General features: G+C 44.3%; 1 protein-coding gene across 1 annotated transcript in view; it reads right to left on the reverse strand.

Annotated features, from left to right (window-relative positions):
* Positions 1 to 16,230, reverse strand: part of DIP2C (DIP2 acetate--CoA ligase C (putative)) — a gene marked incomplete at its 5' end in the record, with an annotated part of 296,244 nt that overhangs the window by 14,554 nt on the left and 265,460 nt on the right. The window contains 3 exons of the mRNA XM_086950634.1: positions 2,364 to 2,487; positions 13,659 to 13,833; positions 15,374 to 15,448. Of these exons, the coding sequence (XP_086806760.1) occupies positions 2,364 to 2,487; positions 13,659 to 13,833; positions 15,374 to 15,448 (374 nt within the window). The remainder of the gene's footprint in view (positions 1 to 2,363; positions 2,488 to 13,658; positions 13,834 to 15,373; positions 15,449 to 16,230) is intronic.

A 16,230-nucleotide genomic window follows, 5' to 3' on the forward strand; every position in this document is an offset into this window, starting at 1 on the left:
ATTCTCTACATACTGTGAAAGTAAACTGCACTAGACTGACTGAGTGAAATCTATGTCTATTGTTTCACACGACCCTAGAGATCGACTCTTGATCTGAGGAGCAAAGTTGTCATGTTGCACGGTTGTTGGAAAACTGAATCCCTTCTTGTCTGTGCCAAGGAAGCTGATCACTTCCTATGCAGAGAAGAAAGTTTCCAGTGACCTCTGAGCTAGTTGGTAACACAACCCAATTAAGTTTAGCATAGTCAGTGGAGGCCTGGAATATAAGCAGTTCCACGTCGATACTACTGTTTATGTTATTCCAATGCGCAGGGCCTAGTGGGAAACTAGGAACTACACTACAGCAGAGGACAAAGAAATTAAGTTTTGGGCATGATGTGTTCCAGACTGCTACATCTGATTTAACCACTGGTTCAAAAAGCCTGGTTTTTCTTGACTCCCAAAGTGCATAACGTCAAGGGCATTTGTAGAGCGATTGGCTGCTCCAGGAGGAGCGTCCCAGAGCTAGCAAACAAGGGCTGTCCTAAAGAACAGAGTAAGCAACTGAGCCCCAGACTATGCACTAAACAGGTGGGTATTTAAACCTTTCCTGAAGAGTCTTTCTGAGGGAGCAAGCCGTAGACTGGGCGGCAGCGAATTCCACAATTTTGTTTTTAGTAAAGTGAAGGCTCTTCCTCCCCGCCTAGCCCTATCCACTCCCGGAATGTAAAGGAACCTCTGTGAATTAGACCTGAGAGATCTATTCTGGGGTTAAGCCTGGAGTCTGCACCTCAGGTTTAGAGGTCCTTTGTTCTCAAAAGCTTTATAGATTAACTGCTGTGGCTAGCCACAGTGAGCCAGTGTAGCTGGTGAACGTGGGCAGACACGGATTGCTGCATTGGAACCTTGAGAATGAGGCGTGTGGTGGCATTTTGGATATCTGCAGTCAATGCAGAAGGTATACTGGCAGTCGTAGGTAAAGACTGTTGTCATAGTCCAATTTGGCGGTGATAAGGGCATGGAGAATCGACTTACTGAAGGTCATAGGCACCAAGAGTAGTATCCTTCTCAGAAATTATAGTGTGGCAAAGCAGCTAGCCAAGACCAATTTGACTTGTGGTAAATTACATAGCCGAATTTGATGTCCAGATTTCTAACACAGGATGAAGGGGCAGGATTGAACCTCAACTCAGACGGCCACAAGCCAAGTGGATCTGGGATCTTGCTCATGCCAAAAAAAGAGACCGTCTTTTATCGGAATTGTGCTTACAGTAGCTCTCGCCCATCCAGGCGCCAACTGCATTGCAGCATTTTTTTAAAGACTTAATGGCATTAACAACCTCTTCCTGAAAAGAGAGCAGGAGCTGCGTGTCATCAGCATCTGATATCTTCAAACAACATAATTCCACCATCTTAGCTAAGGGTTTGAAGTAGATATTGTAAAGCATAGGGCTTAGGGCGGAGCCCTATGGTACCCCGCACTTGAAGGGATCAGAGAGGAAGGGCGAGAGAAACACTGCCTGGATGACCAGTCTAAATGGACAATCAAAGCTGAGGTTTAGCTTGATAAATTCAGAGAGCTCCAGTAGTGGGAGAAGGACATCTTTTCCCATATGTATAGCTGTAATTATTTGGAGGCCTAGGCAAACTCAAAGGACACTTGTGGAGGTGAACCCTGAATAAGCACCAGACCTCATTCTCTCTTTTTTGGTGTAGGATTTATATACGAGGTCTGGCACTGAAATCAGAGTATGAGAGCAAATTGCTAGAGAAAAGATAAGAAATGTCCATCTTTAGCACGTTCTTATCCTTCTTATCCAAAAAATTTGGCTTTGGTAAGATCTGATGGAGCCCAAGAAAGAAATGAATTTGATATTTCTCGGTGTAAGCGGTTATAGGATAAAGTGATCGGATGGGTCCTAAAAGGGAGTGGGGAGCTACACATTTCAGACGAGGACTCAGTTCTTCAGAAGGGTAATTAATCTCACAGCCTCTAGAGACTGCATTGTTATTTGAGAATTTTTGTATTCCCTATTTTGCCCAAACCCTGCTTTTAGTCATGTTTAATTTCGAGATTCAAGGAGTACCATGGTGATTTCTCAAATGAAAAAAAGTGAGTTATAAATATCCTCAACTATGCAACTGCCTTTTAAAGAGGAAACTGCATCTAGGCCACTCTGTGTTCACGCATGTATCCAAATATGTTGGGTGATGCAGTGGCACTAATGGATGGTATGGATCATTATAGTTTTTCGCTGTCATAATAGTGGGACTATTTGACAAGTGTTTACCAGCACCAATTGTTGGGAATCTGCAACTGAAATAATAACTTTGAAAAACGCCCACCTCCCCACGATATCCTGCAGCTTGCACACAGTACTCACCACTCTGTAACACTCTTATGTGACCTTATCACCGATGTTTCAATATCAATTGGATGATATCTCATGCCTCTTAACTCCATTGCCTCATCCAATGCACCCACGACATAAAGGGCATCATGTCGCTCTACAATGGAAAAAAACAATTTTTGATGGCAGCAATCACTGTAATTTCCACTGTGACCATTCTCAAGCACTGTACTGATTACACACTGATATTTGTTCACTACACATCTTGCCTGTTAAATACACGTTAGCACTCTACAAAAATACTTATCAACCATCATACAGCATATGTGTATTGCGCCCATCAACCCATAGCTTGTTCAATTCTGTGCAGAATGACTACTAAACAGCACATCCCTCCTCTGCAAAGTCTTTATCATTTAGGGCCAGATGTACGTCCTTTCAGTTTAGCAAGTCGCAAACTACGCAGAATTGCGACTCGCAATTTGGTACTCGCTAAACTGAATGTATAACAGTGTCTCAGACATTCTTTGAGGTCGCAAATTGCATGCCTCATCCATATTCATGAGGCAAGCGCAATTTGCCACCCCATTGGAAATGGCTAGCACTCACAGGGACGGTGGACTGCTGGGGTCAGCAGACCACCATGTCTGTGACTTCTTTTTCAATAAAGCAGTTTTTTTTAATGCAGCCGTTTTAATTAAAGGAAAACGGGATGCATTTAAAAAAGAAAAATGAAACTTCAGTTTCATTTTTTAGGGGCAGGCAGTGGTCCCTGGGGCCACTGTATGCTCTTAAAAAATATTTGCACACCCATTCACAAAGAGGAAGGGGTCCCCTGGGGACCTCTTCCCGTTTGTGAATGGTTTACCACCTACTTCAAGTAGGTGGTAAACGGAGTGTTTTGCGACCGCAAATGCGGTTACCAAACAATAGTACATTGCAATCAGACTCTCTATTAGGAAAGGGCACCCTTGCCACGCCTCTTCGTAACAGCAAGTTACAAACCATATTTTGTGAGTCGCTAATAGGTTAGCGACTCGCAAAATATGATTTGTACATGGGGCCGACCAGTTTTGCGGTTGCAAACGGTCGTAAATCTGCCCCTAAGTTCTTTGTTGTATTTCTGGAGCAGAGCCAAACATGATCCGACTCTGCCCTTGCTCATATTGTAAGGGCTGTGCAATATGCCATAACTAAGCATAATAGGGGGAACGTTGGGATGATTGTAGACAGAAAGATACAAATGTATAGGCTAAGTAGATTTCTTTTTACAGTTGTTACTAAACCTGGTCTAATGTTTGATTTCATCTCTTGAAAAGGAGAGTTAATCCTTTGGCACAGTGAATCCAATGATTACCATGTTTATATGACTGGCTAATAGAAATTAAAAGACTGAACCGACCTCTCACAGTTGAAACTCAATACTATTGTTCTGCAAATCATTTTTTTCCTTGGATACTACTTGACAACCTGAATTAATTGTAGGTTATTCGTTTGCACACCATTATACTCTATGTAGCATTACTTCAACCTATTAATACTTGGACCCTTAATATAAAACATTAAGATGATCTTTACACCATATCTCTGCACTTTGACCTACCATCAAATCTGATGGTTATATTTAACCCTTACATTCCAAATATCCCTTAGTTTGACACTACAAATAAGTACATATGTCTATCATTTATTTAGTGACAAATTAATTTTAATCTAATATACATACAATTAAAATAAAACAGTGTAGCCTTAAAGAAATAATTTAATTATATAATGATTGAAATGCATTAAATGTAATTAAAAGAAAAAGGGAAACCTTACAAATATTATCAGAGTACACAAAATAAAAATATGAAATAGAGAACGATATGTAAAATTCATAATCACATCAACATTGAGAAATTAAGTTCAAGCAAACAACTGAATCCTATTATTTAAATTGTAACTATTTAAAGAAAATAATTAAATTAAAATAAAACAGGGAGTCCTAACTCTTACAATGGAAAACGTTTTTTAAGTAAACAGAATAAAAATAAAAGTGGGAACCTCAACCTTTACCCTATCACAAAATTGAGCCTAACAAATATCAAATATTTGGACTTAATATTTATTACATTACAATTACAAGAAATAACATTCCACCTAATTCAATGTAAATATTAAGTATAGTATTATATAGTGTAATCTTAAAAATATAAACTATTTATTTACTAATGTTAAAAGTAAGGCTAAGTCAAAGCAATAGTAAGATACTGAAATAATGACAGGACACCAGTATGTTTAGAGATGTACTCCCTGGTGGCACAGGGTAGTTGCCACTAGCATCTTGATTATCAGAGAGTTTAATTTAAATGTATCTCCTTCATACCTGGTAAGAATGTTTGCTGAACCACATTGTAAAGGTAAGTCTTCAGGAAATCAGTTTGTAGCAAGTTTAGAGTAGAAGAAGGCAGAATGATAAAATGTATATTAACAAAGCTCAAGTAAATTCAAAGCGTCTTTCCAATACCTTTCCCCTTCTGTAGTTCCATACCAGTTTCTTGGGACATGGCTTCTACCCCCAATTGAAAGAAAATGTTTAAAAAAACAGCTTCTCAAATAAAATTGTAGCTGCCTGAAATATGCTTCAGAAAGTTCTGAACTTTGTGTGTTGTTAAGTATTAAAGTTAGAAACTGTTAGCTCCTAGGATCCGAAGCATTCAATTCCCATTTAGCAAAAAAAAAAAAAAATTCTGAACTCTCTATTTGTAATCCCAGGGAGTACCTGTTGGAAAAGGGTTTGCTCCCACCCATCTGGCATTGTTTCTTCAAATCTGGCAATGTTTCTTCAACTCTTTTCTGCCATGTCACTGAATGCATCAAGAGTCTGAAAACCCCGAAGTTTAATTGTAGGCAGGGAGATTCTCTGACAACAGTAACAGGCAACGCTCATATTTTATCTCCTTTTATTATTTTCCTAAGGTCCACGATCTTTCTTTATCCTCTGGTGTTGTCCCAGCCACTCTCAAAGGCAATGACACCATTACTTGAAAAGCCCTCTTTAGAGAACACCATCTTCTTAAGGGTATTTTCTCATTGGCTATGATCTTTGAAACATTTTGAAGAGTATTTCCTTTTTAGCCCTTAGCAGCCTGGCTTGCAACCAAGGCAAGGGATTGAGACAGCACTGGTAGTAGTGATTTTCGGGCCTCTGAGGATCATAGGAAATTCTCCCTTCTGCTGATACTATATTTGTAGATTGCTCTCAACACCATTTATCACCCACCCCAGTCTGAATGAGCTGAGATGGTGTCGGAAGCCTGTGACCTGAAATGGAGATGGTTAGCCTCTTTTCTGAAGAAATGCACCTAATCAGGTAAGCTAGTTTCCTTCCCATTTTACCTGCAAAACGTTGCTTTTGGAAAGGGGCGACCACTCGGTCCCCCCGAACGTATGGCAGAGTGCCTCGATCCCCCCGGGAAGACATTTTTGGGCGGGAGGCGCGTCTCGGCTGGTATGCCCGAAGCGGCGTAGCCGGGGCGCGCTTTTTCCCGCCCTTGAGTGGGCTGGCCTAGACACGGACGCCGCCGGCCACGCCCTCGGGGCAGGCAGGGGCGGGTTTACGCCCGCCCTGAAGATGGATAAAAAGAGACGCAAGACCAGAAGACATCCTCTTGTTCCTGTGCTCTGAAGCTGCACCTCCCCGCTGCACGTGAGCTCGAGACGGAACGAAGAGCCAATTTTGAGCGTTTTAATCGTTCTTGTTTGTTTTTCAGTTACTTTGTTGGAGAATGCCGAAGAAGGTTGGAAAGCGCATGAATACCGACCAGATGCTGCGTGTTCTCATGAAGGAGATGTCCGAGCTAAGGAAGCGGGTGGACATGAATGAGGAAAGGGGTCCAAAACGTCCTTTGGCGGGAGCAGCCCCGGGAGGGAAAAACAAGAGGCCCAGGAGGGGGGCAGCGGGAGAGGAGATCCCCGGTCCCAGTGCTCCGCTCGAGGCTCCAACTCCCGTGCCAGAGGAGGGGAATCCGGTCACCCCCGTGTCCGAGGATGATATGCCGCCCGAGTTGGCAGCACAATTGGCAGCGTGGTTGGGAAAAGGTAACGAGGGCGCCACGGCTGTCGAAGCGCAGGAGCTGATTAAGCAATTGCGTGAGAAGCGGGAAGCAGCCAAGGTGCCCGTGCCGGCTGCAGTGGGGGACAAGACACCAGGGACGGTTGCGACCACAGAGGCAGCGTCAGGTGCAGGTAAGCGGCCATTGCCGATCGCGAGGGATGAGTCAACACCCTCTCGGAGAGAAAAGTTGGGGCAACATGTTCCTTTGGCAATTAAGGAAAAGATTTGGGCGGGGGAGTATGTGAACATTTTTTCGTTACTCGTTGATCATTATGAGGTGGAGCATGTAAAGAGTCAGAAGGACCTAATGCATCCGAGTGTTTGGCGCGCAAAAATGGCCGCCTTTAAAGTGAATGAGAATATCGCCAATTGGGGCAATGCCTGGGGAATCTTTACATCAATCCTGGGCGAACGTAGGCCTGAGTTGCTTTCCGAGTTCCCAATCTACCAATCACGAATCATGGGGTACTCGACATCGCACCAAGGGAATCATTGGTTTTCTTACGATAATATGTTCAGAAAGGAAAAGGAGCATAATAAAAGTTTAACCTGGGATTGTTATGATGCCTTGACCTGGGATAAAATGAAGGAGTCAGGGATGTTAAAAATGCCATTGGTGGGAAGTAATGTGGGTGAATCCTCCCGACAATATGCGGGGACGCCCTTTCGATCAGGTTCGGGGGCCGACGATCACTCGAAACCTACCGGCAATACCGGAAGAAAGGGTTTCTGTTTTAATTACAACAGAGGAAAATGTACGAGACCGCAGGGATCGTGTAAATTCAAACATGAATGTAGTGGTTGTGGGTCGTCCCATCCTGAGGCCTCGTGCAGAGCCAGAACGGGTGATAACGGGGGGAGAGGAGGTGCCAAACAGGTCTAATATAGTCCGAGGGGCGCCTTTACCCACTCCCATTGATACCCTGGCAATGATCCCTTGGCTCAGTGATTACCCGGATCGTACTTCTGCTGGGGTGCTGCGAAACGGTTTTTCGTATGGTTTCCGCATCCCGGTAGGGGACTTTCAGGGTGTGGATAAGTGTAAAAACCAACTTTCCGTCCTGCAGCATACAACCGTAGTACAGGAAAAGATCCGAAAAGAGGTGACTCGAGGTCGGGTCGCTGGCCCGTTTAGTGTACCCCCAGTCCAGAATTTTGTTTGTTCTCCCTTAGGGGTAGTCCCCAAGAAAGACCCTGGAGAGTTCCGACTAATTCATAACTTATCAGCTCCACGAGGTCTTTCCGTAAATGAGGCAATCGATCCAGAAGTGTGTTCGGTGCGGTACGCATCCTTCGATGAGGCCGTAGCCATTTTGAATCGCCTGGGGCCCGGGGCGCTGATGGCGAAGTCAGATATCGAGTCAGCGTTCCGATTGCTCCCGGTACACCCAGACGACCAGCGTCTCCTAGGTTTCATGTTTCAGGGTTGTTATTACATGGATAGGTGTATGCCAATGGGGTGTTCTATATCCTGTGCTTATTTCGAGAAATTCAGTTGTTTTCTACAATGGGTTTTCACTAAGAAAACGGGTTTCCAAGATGTAATGCACTACCTTGATGATTTCTTATTTCTTGGGGCAGCCGGGGGTCTTGAATGTGGCCGGGCCTTGGCCGAATTTTGTGTGTTGATGAAACAGTTAGGCGTGCCATTGGCGCCGGGTAAAACAGTGGGTCCTACGACTTGCCTCGAGTTTCTGGGGATCGAGTTGGACTCCATTGAGGGGTGTTTCCGTTTGCCAGCCGAGAAAGTGTTGAAGTTCAGGGCTGCGCTGCAACTGTGTATAAATGCATCAAAAGTTACGCTGCAACAATTACAGCAAGTGGTGGGACAGTTGAATTTTGCCCTGAGGGTGATACCAATGGCCCGCCCCTTTTCCCGTTCAATTGCCCAAGCGATGGTCGGCCTTAAAGAAGGCCATTATCGCACGAGACTATCTGCCGAGATCCGCCAGGACATGCGTATTTGGTTAGCATTCTTGGCGGATTTCAATGGTAGAATCGTCTGGAACAAACCAGCCGTGTCTTCTGAGGAGCTGGGGCTATGGACAGATTCGGCGGGAAGCATAGGTTTTGGCGCCATTTTCGGCACAAAATGGTCGGCACAAAGATGGCCGACTTGGTGGCATGAGAAGGGTCTGACGAGTAATATTGCTTTCCTCGAACTGTTTCCCATCTTGGTGGCCTTGAGAACATGGCCCGATGGGTTCAAAAATCACTCGGTCATATTTTGGTCGGACAATATGACTGTGGTCGAGTGCATCAATAGTCAGGCAGCACGTTGTAAACTGATCTTAAGACTGCTTAAAGAAATTGTTTTACTATGTATGCAATTGAACGTGCTATTCAGAGCAAAACACGTGCCAGGGGTGATGAATCAGGCAGCTGACGCACTGTCTCGTTTTCAAATGCAGGCTTTTGCGGGTTTCCTTCCCTCAGCGGACCCGGAGCCGGCACCCTTTACCGAAGCTCTCTGGTCTCTCGGTGCCCCGAACTTCGTCACCTCGTGGGAGAGAGTCTAGCACCAAGGACGAGGAAGGCATATGAAGGGGCGTTTCGGGCCTATTTAGCCTTTTTGGGGAGTGATAGAGAGCGACTTTGGGGTCATGAGGAATGGGTGGTGAATTTCCTGATGTCCTTACGTAGGGCTGGGAAATCGGTGGCTACGGCCCAGAGGCATCGTGCTGCCATTTCCTTTGTTGCCAGAGCACACGCTATCCAGGACCCAACAGCGTCCTTCGTTGTACAGAAAGCGCTGCGTGGGTGGCAACGCCTTGAGGGTCGCAGAGTAGATGAAAGGCGCCCGATAGGTTTGGATAGATTGTCCCAGTTGTTGGCTACACTTCCTGCCACATGTTCATCTCAGTTTGAGGCAGTGCTGTTCCGAGCCGCGTTTACGCTGGCATTTCACGGAGCAATGCGGGTAGGCGAACTAGTTGCAAGGAACAAACTGGATGTGGCGGGGGGTTTGTGCCGGGAACACGTTCAGATCAGGGGAGAAACAATGACTGTCTCCTTTGTAAGGTCTAAGACTGACCAGGATGGGATGGGTGACTGCGTCATCATACGCAGGATTCCTGGGTCCTCCATATGTCCGGTAAAGTGTTTAGAGGATTACCTAGCACGAAGGGTGGCATCATGGGGGGGGACTTTGTTAAGACACGCGGACGCCACCCCACTGACGAAATTTCAGTTTCAGCGGGTGCTTGCGATGTCAGTTGCCGCTGCGGGCTTGAACCCGGGCGAATTTGGGACCCATTCCTTTCGGATAGGGGCTGCTACGGAAGCTACAGCCAGGGGTCTTAATGTTGAGCAAGTGAAACGAATGGGGCGTTGGTCCTCCAATTGTTATAAAAGATATGTGCGGTTGCACATGTTGTGAAGCTGTAATTATGTACTCTGTACTCACGCTTCTTGTTTTTGTTTGGTTTCAGTTACGCAAGCCTACGAGGCGGGGCGGACTATGCAGTCGACCTTACACCGGGCCAGCGGTCAGACATCACCGGCTGTGAAAAAGGAGGTGTGGGTCGTGGGCCACTCATACGTGAGGCGTGCCGCAGACGTATTCAAAGCAGGTGACATGATTCACGTAGCTGGGGAATACGGGTACAGGATGTCCTTCTACGGAAGGGGCGGTCTCTGTATTGACCAGTTTCAAACATTTTTTGAGGGTTTGTTAGGGCGGACAAGGTCACCGCCGTCTATAGTTATAGTGCATGTTGGGGGCAATGATTTGGTCACCATCGGTAGACGACTACTCCTGGAGGCAATGCTTTCCACTGTAAGTTGGTTGGCGAGGAGAGTTCCGGGGTGCACGATTGCATGGTCCCATTTGATTCCACGAAAGGTGTGGCGGGGGGCTATCTCTATACCTGCTTTGAATCACTCTGTTAGAAAGCTTAACAATAAAGTGAGTAGGTTGTTCCGTTCCAGGACATTGCATTCTATTTCTCATAGCTGTATTAATGATGACAGGATGTATTCGGGGGATGGTGTGCATTTGTCTTGGGAGGGGAATGAGTTGTTCTTAGGAGACTTCTTAGCATGGTTGAAATCTTTGAAACATGACCTTTAGGTAGGAGTTTTGTGGGGGGTCCGGATAGCCGGTCAACTATCCGGCCTGTGGCGGTAAGGTCATGATCGGTGAGCACTAATTGGAAGATCCCTATGAGTGGGCGTCACCCAACACGGATGGGAGCGCTCGGGGGAGGTGGCCTTTGGCCCCTCAACGGGGAGGCGGTCCCTTCTAAGGATGGGTCGCCGGAAGAAGAGGAAAGGCGGTCAAGGCCCCTTCCTGTGTAGGAGGGGTTACAGCCCCCTCCTGGGGAATTTCCCGGGGCCAGTGACATCTGCGACGGCAGATGCGGTAAGTTGTGTGGGGTTGGGGGGAGGTCTACGATACCTTCTAGATACCTCACACGAGTCTTCGAACGACCTTTAACTGGCGTCGAGTTGATAAGTGCCCCCGTCAAGACAAGGGAAATTGTAGTAGTTGCACGTGAGTACGCCTCAGTGCTGTCGCCCCTCCCAAGTGGGGGGGGTATGTCTGGTTAGGGATCTTGACACCGGTTACGACCTTGCCGTTGGCCCTTAAACGTTAGGATGTACAATTTCAATATTTCAAGTAAATGTTTTGTAGGATGTTAGATCGGCTAGGAGAACCTCTGTATTAGAGAATCTGTTAAGGTTAGCCAAACATCGCAGTGTGGTATGAAATTGTACATTAATGTTTAAATGTTCTAATTTTTTGTTTTTAATAAATACGGCCGGGAGGGTCACTCCCTCCCACTTCCAAAAACTTCAAGAACCGTTTCCGGTTTCCCTCATTTGGGGATTGTGTTGAGAGGGGGTGGCGGGTATCTCAGCCATATGGAAAGGGGCGACCACTCGGTCCCCCCGAACGTATGGCAGAGTGCCTCGATCCCCCCGGGAAGACATTTTTGGGCGGGAGGCGCGTCTCGGCTGGTATGCCCGAAGCGGCGTAGCCGGGGCGCGCTTTTTCCCGCCCTTGAGTGGGCTGGCCTAGACACGGACGCCGCCGGCCACGCCCTCGGGGCAGGCAGGGGCGGGTTTACGCCCGCCCTGAAGATGGATAAAAAGAGACGCAAGACCAGAAGACATCCTCTTGTTCCTGTGCTCTGAAGCTGCACCTCCCCGCTGCACGTGAGCTCGAGACGGAACGAAGAGCCAATTTTGACCCACCCACATGGAGATGGTTAGCCTCTTTTCTGAAGAAATGCACCTAATCAGGTAAGCTAGTTTCCTTCCCATTTTACCTGCAAAACGTTGCTTTTGCTTTCATCCCTTCAACAGTTGGCCTTTATTTCATCTTACACACAATTTCATTCTTATCAAGTATCAAGACACTTCAGATTCTTCAGTTAAGTTTAGCTTGAGTCTGATCAAGATGAAACATGGAGTAGGAATTATTGGGGGTCAATTTGAACAAAGTGAAAGAGTTAATGGGCCTGGGCTTTAAAAATCATCTTTTGTCTTTTACTTATTATCTAAGCCAGCTCACCCTATTGAAGTATTAAAATCTAGTGAAACATCTGTGAGTTGAGTGGGCTGTGGACAACGTTGTCCTCACATCAACAAAGGAGTCAGGGTCTGCTGCATCAAACTGCAGAAAATCCATACAGCCCTACCTTCTGTAATCTCTGCCCAATGTTGTTGAGGCCCTAATTATTTTTACACTCTACTACATGATTGCTCTCTTGGGGAGACTCCCCATTTTCAACAAACACATCTTCCGTGTGTCCAGAATCACAACCTGGATTCAGCTTATTTCAAGTGCACACAAGCAAAACAGTCACATGTTTGATGCCAGCCCTACTTTGTGTAACTGCAAAAGCAAGAGGGCATTTTAAGATGTTAACTATTATCCATAAGTGCCTGCATAGTGAAGTGCCTAAATCATTTAGTAAAAAAAGTCACACTATTCTCTGGAAACAGCTCCTATAATCAGATGCAAAGTCAGAAGAGATCAGACATTCTTACATCATAATATGGCTCAGTCATTGACGTGTAGCCTAAAACTAAAAATATACAAATAATGTTCTAGATACTCTAGAGCAATACTATAAACAGTAGCTTTGCTAGCACGCTAACATAAAACTAAGTTTGAGTACAATATACATTATAATGATTTGTAGGTCAGAGTAGGGGGACTGCTTGAACACCTGTACTCATCATATGATTTACTGACGGCTGATAAATTAATGTAAGCAAATCAAATTCTTAGGTAGATAATTGGTCTATGTGAAGGGCATATGAAAAGCATAATTATCTGATTTTTTTCACCCACCACTTAACACCCCAATTGATTAAATAATTACTAGTTTTAAACACTTTCACTGAGTCCATGAGGTGCCTTCTGATGACTGGAAGTATAACGTGTGGGTAAGAGTGTGTAGCATGTCTGGCAAAGTTGCTTCAATGGAATGTAGGGGTAAAGAAATTGAGTGGGGCCTATGGCGCTACCAGTCCCACTGAGGAACTGAACCCAGAGGTTCCCCTAGCAGAGATTGTCCAGGGTCATCAAAGACTAAATATAGGAGAACAGTCCTGGATCACGTACAACTGATGACTGGCCTAATAGTCAATGACAAATAGACTCCCATGTACAACAAAAGAACACTAATGCTAGTGATTTTGTCTGAATCACTTGCTTCAGTGGAAACAGAGGTAGGATCCTGTTAAGTAGAGCCTGCTGACTCAGAGGCTCAAAGTAGTGTTGGTTGCTGGATCGGCAAGGATAAGAGGCTTATCATCCTAAAGGAAGAAAACACCAAGGTCGGCTTTTATGCATGACTTGGTTTCCGCAGGGGAGTGAAAGCCTTAGGCCTGGAGCAGGAAGGATGAATCAAATTAAACAAGTACATGAACTGGGAGTCAAATCTACGAGAATTAAAATTAGAATTAGAGGTACAAAACACTCTTAGAATTGAATGTTGTGCTATATGCAAGCAAACTCAGTAAAAAGAATTTAAGGTAGAAAAAAGCATACAACAAGGGAGACACGCGGAAATCAAAACTTGGATTACAGTAAGAGTCAAGAACAGTTTTATTATAAAGCCACTAAAAACAGTTATAAGTGTAACATTTTGATAGTGTGCAAAATAAATAACCTAACGAGTAACTGCTTTAATAAGTGGCAGAGCAGTTGGATACATTTTCCCTAATCACACCAATCCCTACATTAAATTATAAAAGTAACAATTTGTTCTCACCTCCATTTGCATCTGTAAGTTCTGTTCTCCTCAAGAACCCCAGATAGCCAGTTCGTGCCCATATTGTCTGGGTGTCTCCAAAGCTGAGCCTCGAGTTGAAGTGATCAGACTGCAGGGATTCATCACCATAAATTGTGAAATAGCCACTGGCATTGTGGGCACTGTGCACCCAAATCTTTAAATAATGAAAAAAATACATGTGTCAATAGTACAGTCTAACTGCAGAGCTGTACGTTTCAATAGTTACGTATTTTTCCATAATAAGAAATAGCAAGTACAAACATTACACACATAAATGAAACGCACGGGAGATACAAAAGGCAAGGTAGAAGGAGAAAGAAAATAAACCAAACACGCAGATAAGACAAAAATTGAATGAGAAAAGGCGTCAAGTCCAGAGCCACAGGTTGCTGTGTGATTGCCACATGCAGCAGTCTCTCAGTTCTGGCTGACTACAAGCGTAGATAGTACGGTTTCCTAGATAAACATAACGCTCTGAAGGTAGGCAGTAAGGGTGGGGAGAGGGAAGATCACAGCCACTCCTCATTTCTGCTGCAGGGGTTAAATGTACAAGACAGCGCCTTTTAATCAACTAGATCTTCTGACAATTTATTCTCTGTCCTAATCATGGACATGCAAATCTCTTTGGCAAACATCCAATCGGTAAGATATTTATACCATGGCCTTGTTCCTGCAGTACATGAATGTTTCGAGGTAGTCCTTAAAAATCCAATTAAACAAATTCCAAGTGGTTTGCAGAGCCCCAGTATTAACTCTTATACTCATAATAGGGTGTCTAAGGAATTCTCGTTTCGGTAGCCAAGCTAATATTTTTGCTAATCTGTTACAGTTTCTATAGAGTTTCTGTCTAAATTAGGCAAATAAGAACTTGCCTAGGGACGTATAGTGCTTCTGCTGCTACCATTTATTGTTAGTAGTTTGGTGTGGAGCTATTGGATAATAAGGGAAATCCACTTTAACATGATTTCATCTATACAGCATAGGGAACACTAGTGAAAAGACAGACCTGATTAAAATACAGTTAGACTATCACAATCATAACTTCTCCAGGGGTAGAAAGGCAAAATGCATGCAAAATAGTCTTAACAGCAACACTAAGTAGCTCATCATACCACAGCAAATCTTGTTTTATGATAACAAGAGAACAAACGACTAGAAAAAGTACAGTTCTCTAATCGGCATATAGCAGATTTCAACCTAGCTCCGACTTCACGATGCTGTGATTGTTTACATAACCCACAGTTAATTTGTTTTGGGAGGTTCTGGTGGGCTACATAAAGTAAGAGCAAGCTAATACAGTTTAATAAAAGCCCAGCAATACAATGGAGGTGTTAGGAGTTGGATTAATTCTATCATGTGGCAGATGCTTTATTTTACTACAACAATTTGTTCTAGCTAAGGGAGAAGGGTGAGAGAGAAAGAGTGAAAAAATATATTCTCTCAAGAAGACTATCTGTAACTGTACCGTATAAGACTATATTGGTTACTTTGACATCCTATGACACCACACTCTACTATCTATACCTGTTGGCTTCTTCTCTGCAATGTCACACAACTCCTACATGGCTTGATAAGAGAGGATATTCTATTGTTACATGTAGTGCATCCAAAATGCAAGCTAATTTCATTACTGTGTGAAAGAAGTTGATCATGTCTGAACTGTGCCTCGTATAACAGTGGTGATTTTCACTCACCTCACCAAGATGAGAATCTCCTAAGGGACCCTTCGTTTCTGGATTTGCAATGATGATTCGGACTCCAGGCAGGATCTGACAGAAGATAAACAATTTTCACTTGAAAAAACTGGACAAGCCACCACTCACAGTAATTCATTCTAAAACAATTTGGACCACCTTCTGAAATAAAAGTTGAGCCACACAAACTGGTTACATTGACAATGCATGTTCAATGCATCTATAAGAAGCTGTAAACAATCTGCAGTTCACTCTATGACACGATAACCTGATTATAAAATGTCTTGGTGTCTTGGAATGGAGCGGCATTCATGGTGATTGAATGACAGCGGTACTATCAAGAAAGAGAGGGAGAAATGTCACAGCAATAGATCCACTCTTGGGAATATCAAATGTGGCTATAGCCTGAGAGGTGGAAGTCTAACGCTTTGCTTCTCAGGATGTAAGCTTACCAGGCATTTTCATCTTGAAGGCCTCAGTGTCCAGTTGTTTATGATTTGGTACTGCACAGTGTTCTAAATTATCCTGCACTTGCCTTGCAGGAGCACTTTTGACAACGACTCAATTAAGCTCATATTCTATAATACCGAAGGCGGTATCTACCTCTTCTTGCTTCTTATATCAAGTTCAGGACAGGGGACATTTAACTTTCTTGCATGGTTTCCTGTGGGCAAAATGTCAAATTGAAGAGGAATACATTGGATTGTACTCCTTTACTGCAATGTTGTAATTTAGCAGTCACACTGCTAACTCTACCTCTGAAAACTAGCGACACTAGATCCTTTGCACTGAATTTCTGCCTAAGTAAACGACTTGGCAACACCTTATGTTGCTATTCACAACACAAAAATGATCTT

The sequence above is a fragment of the Lissotriton vulgaris genome, unplaced genomic scaffold (assembly GCF_964263255.1).
Source record: "Lissotriton vulgaris unplaced genomic scaffold, aLisVul1.2 SCAFFOLD_1411, whole genome shotgun sequence".
Lineage (NCBI taxonomy): Eukaryota > Metazoa > Chordata > Amphibia > Caudata > Salamandridae > Lissotriton > Lissotriton vulgaris.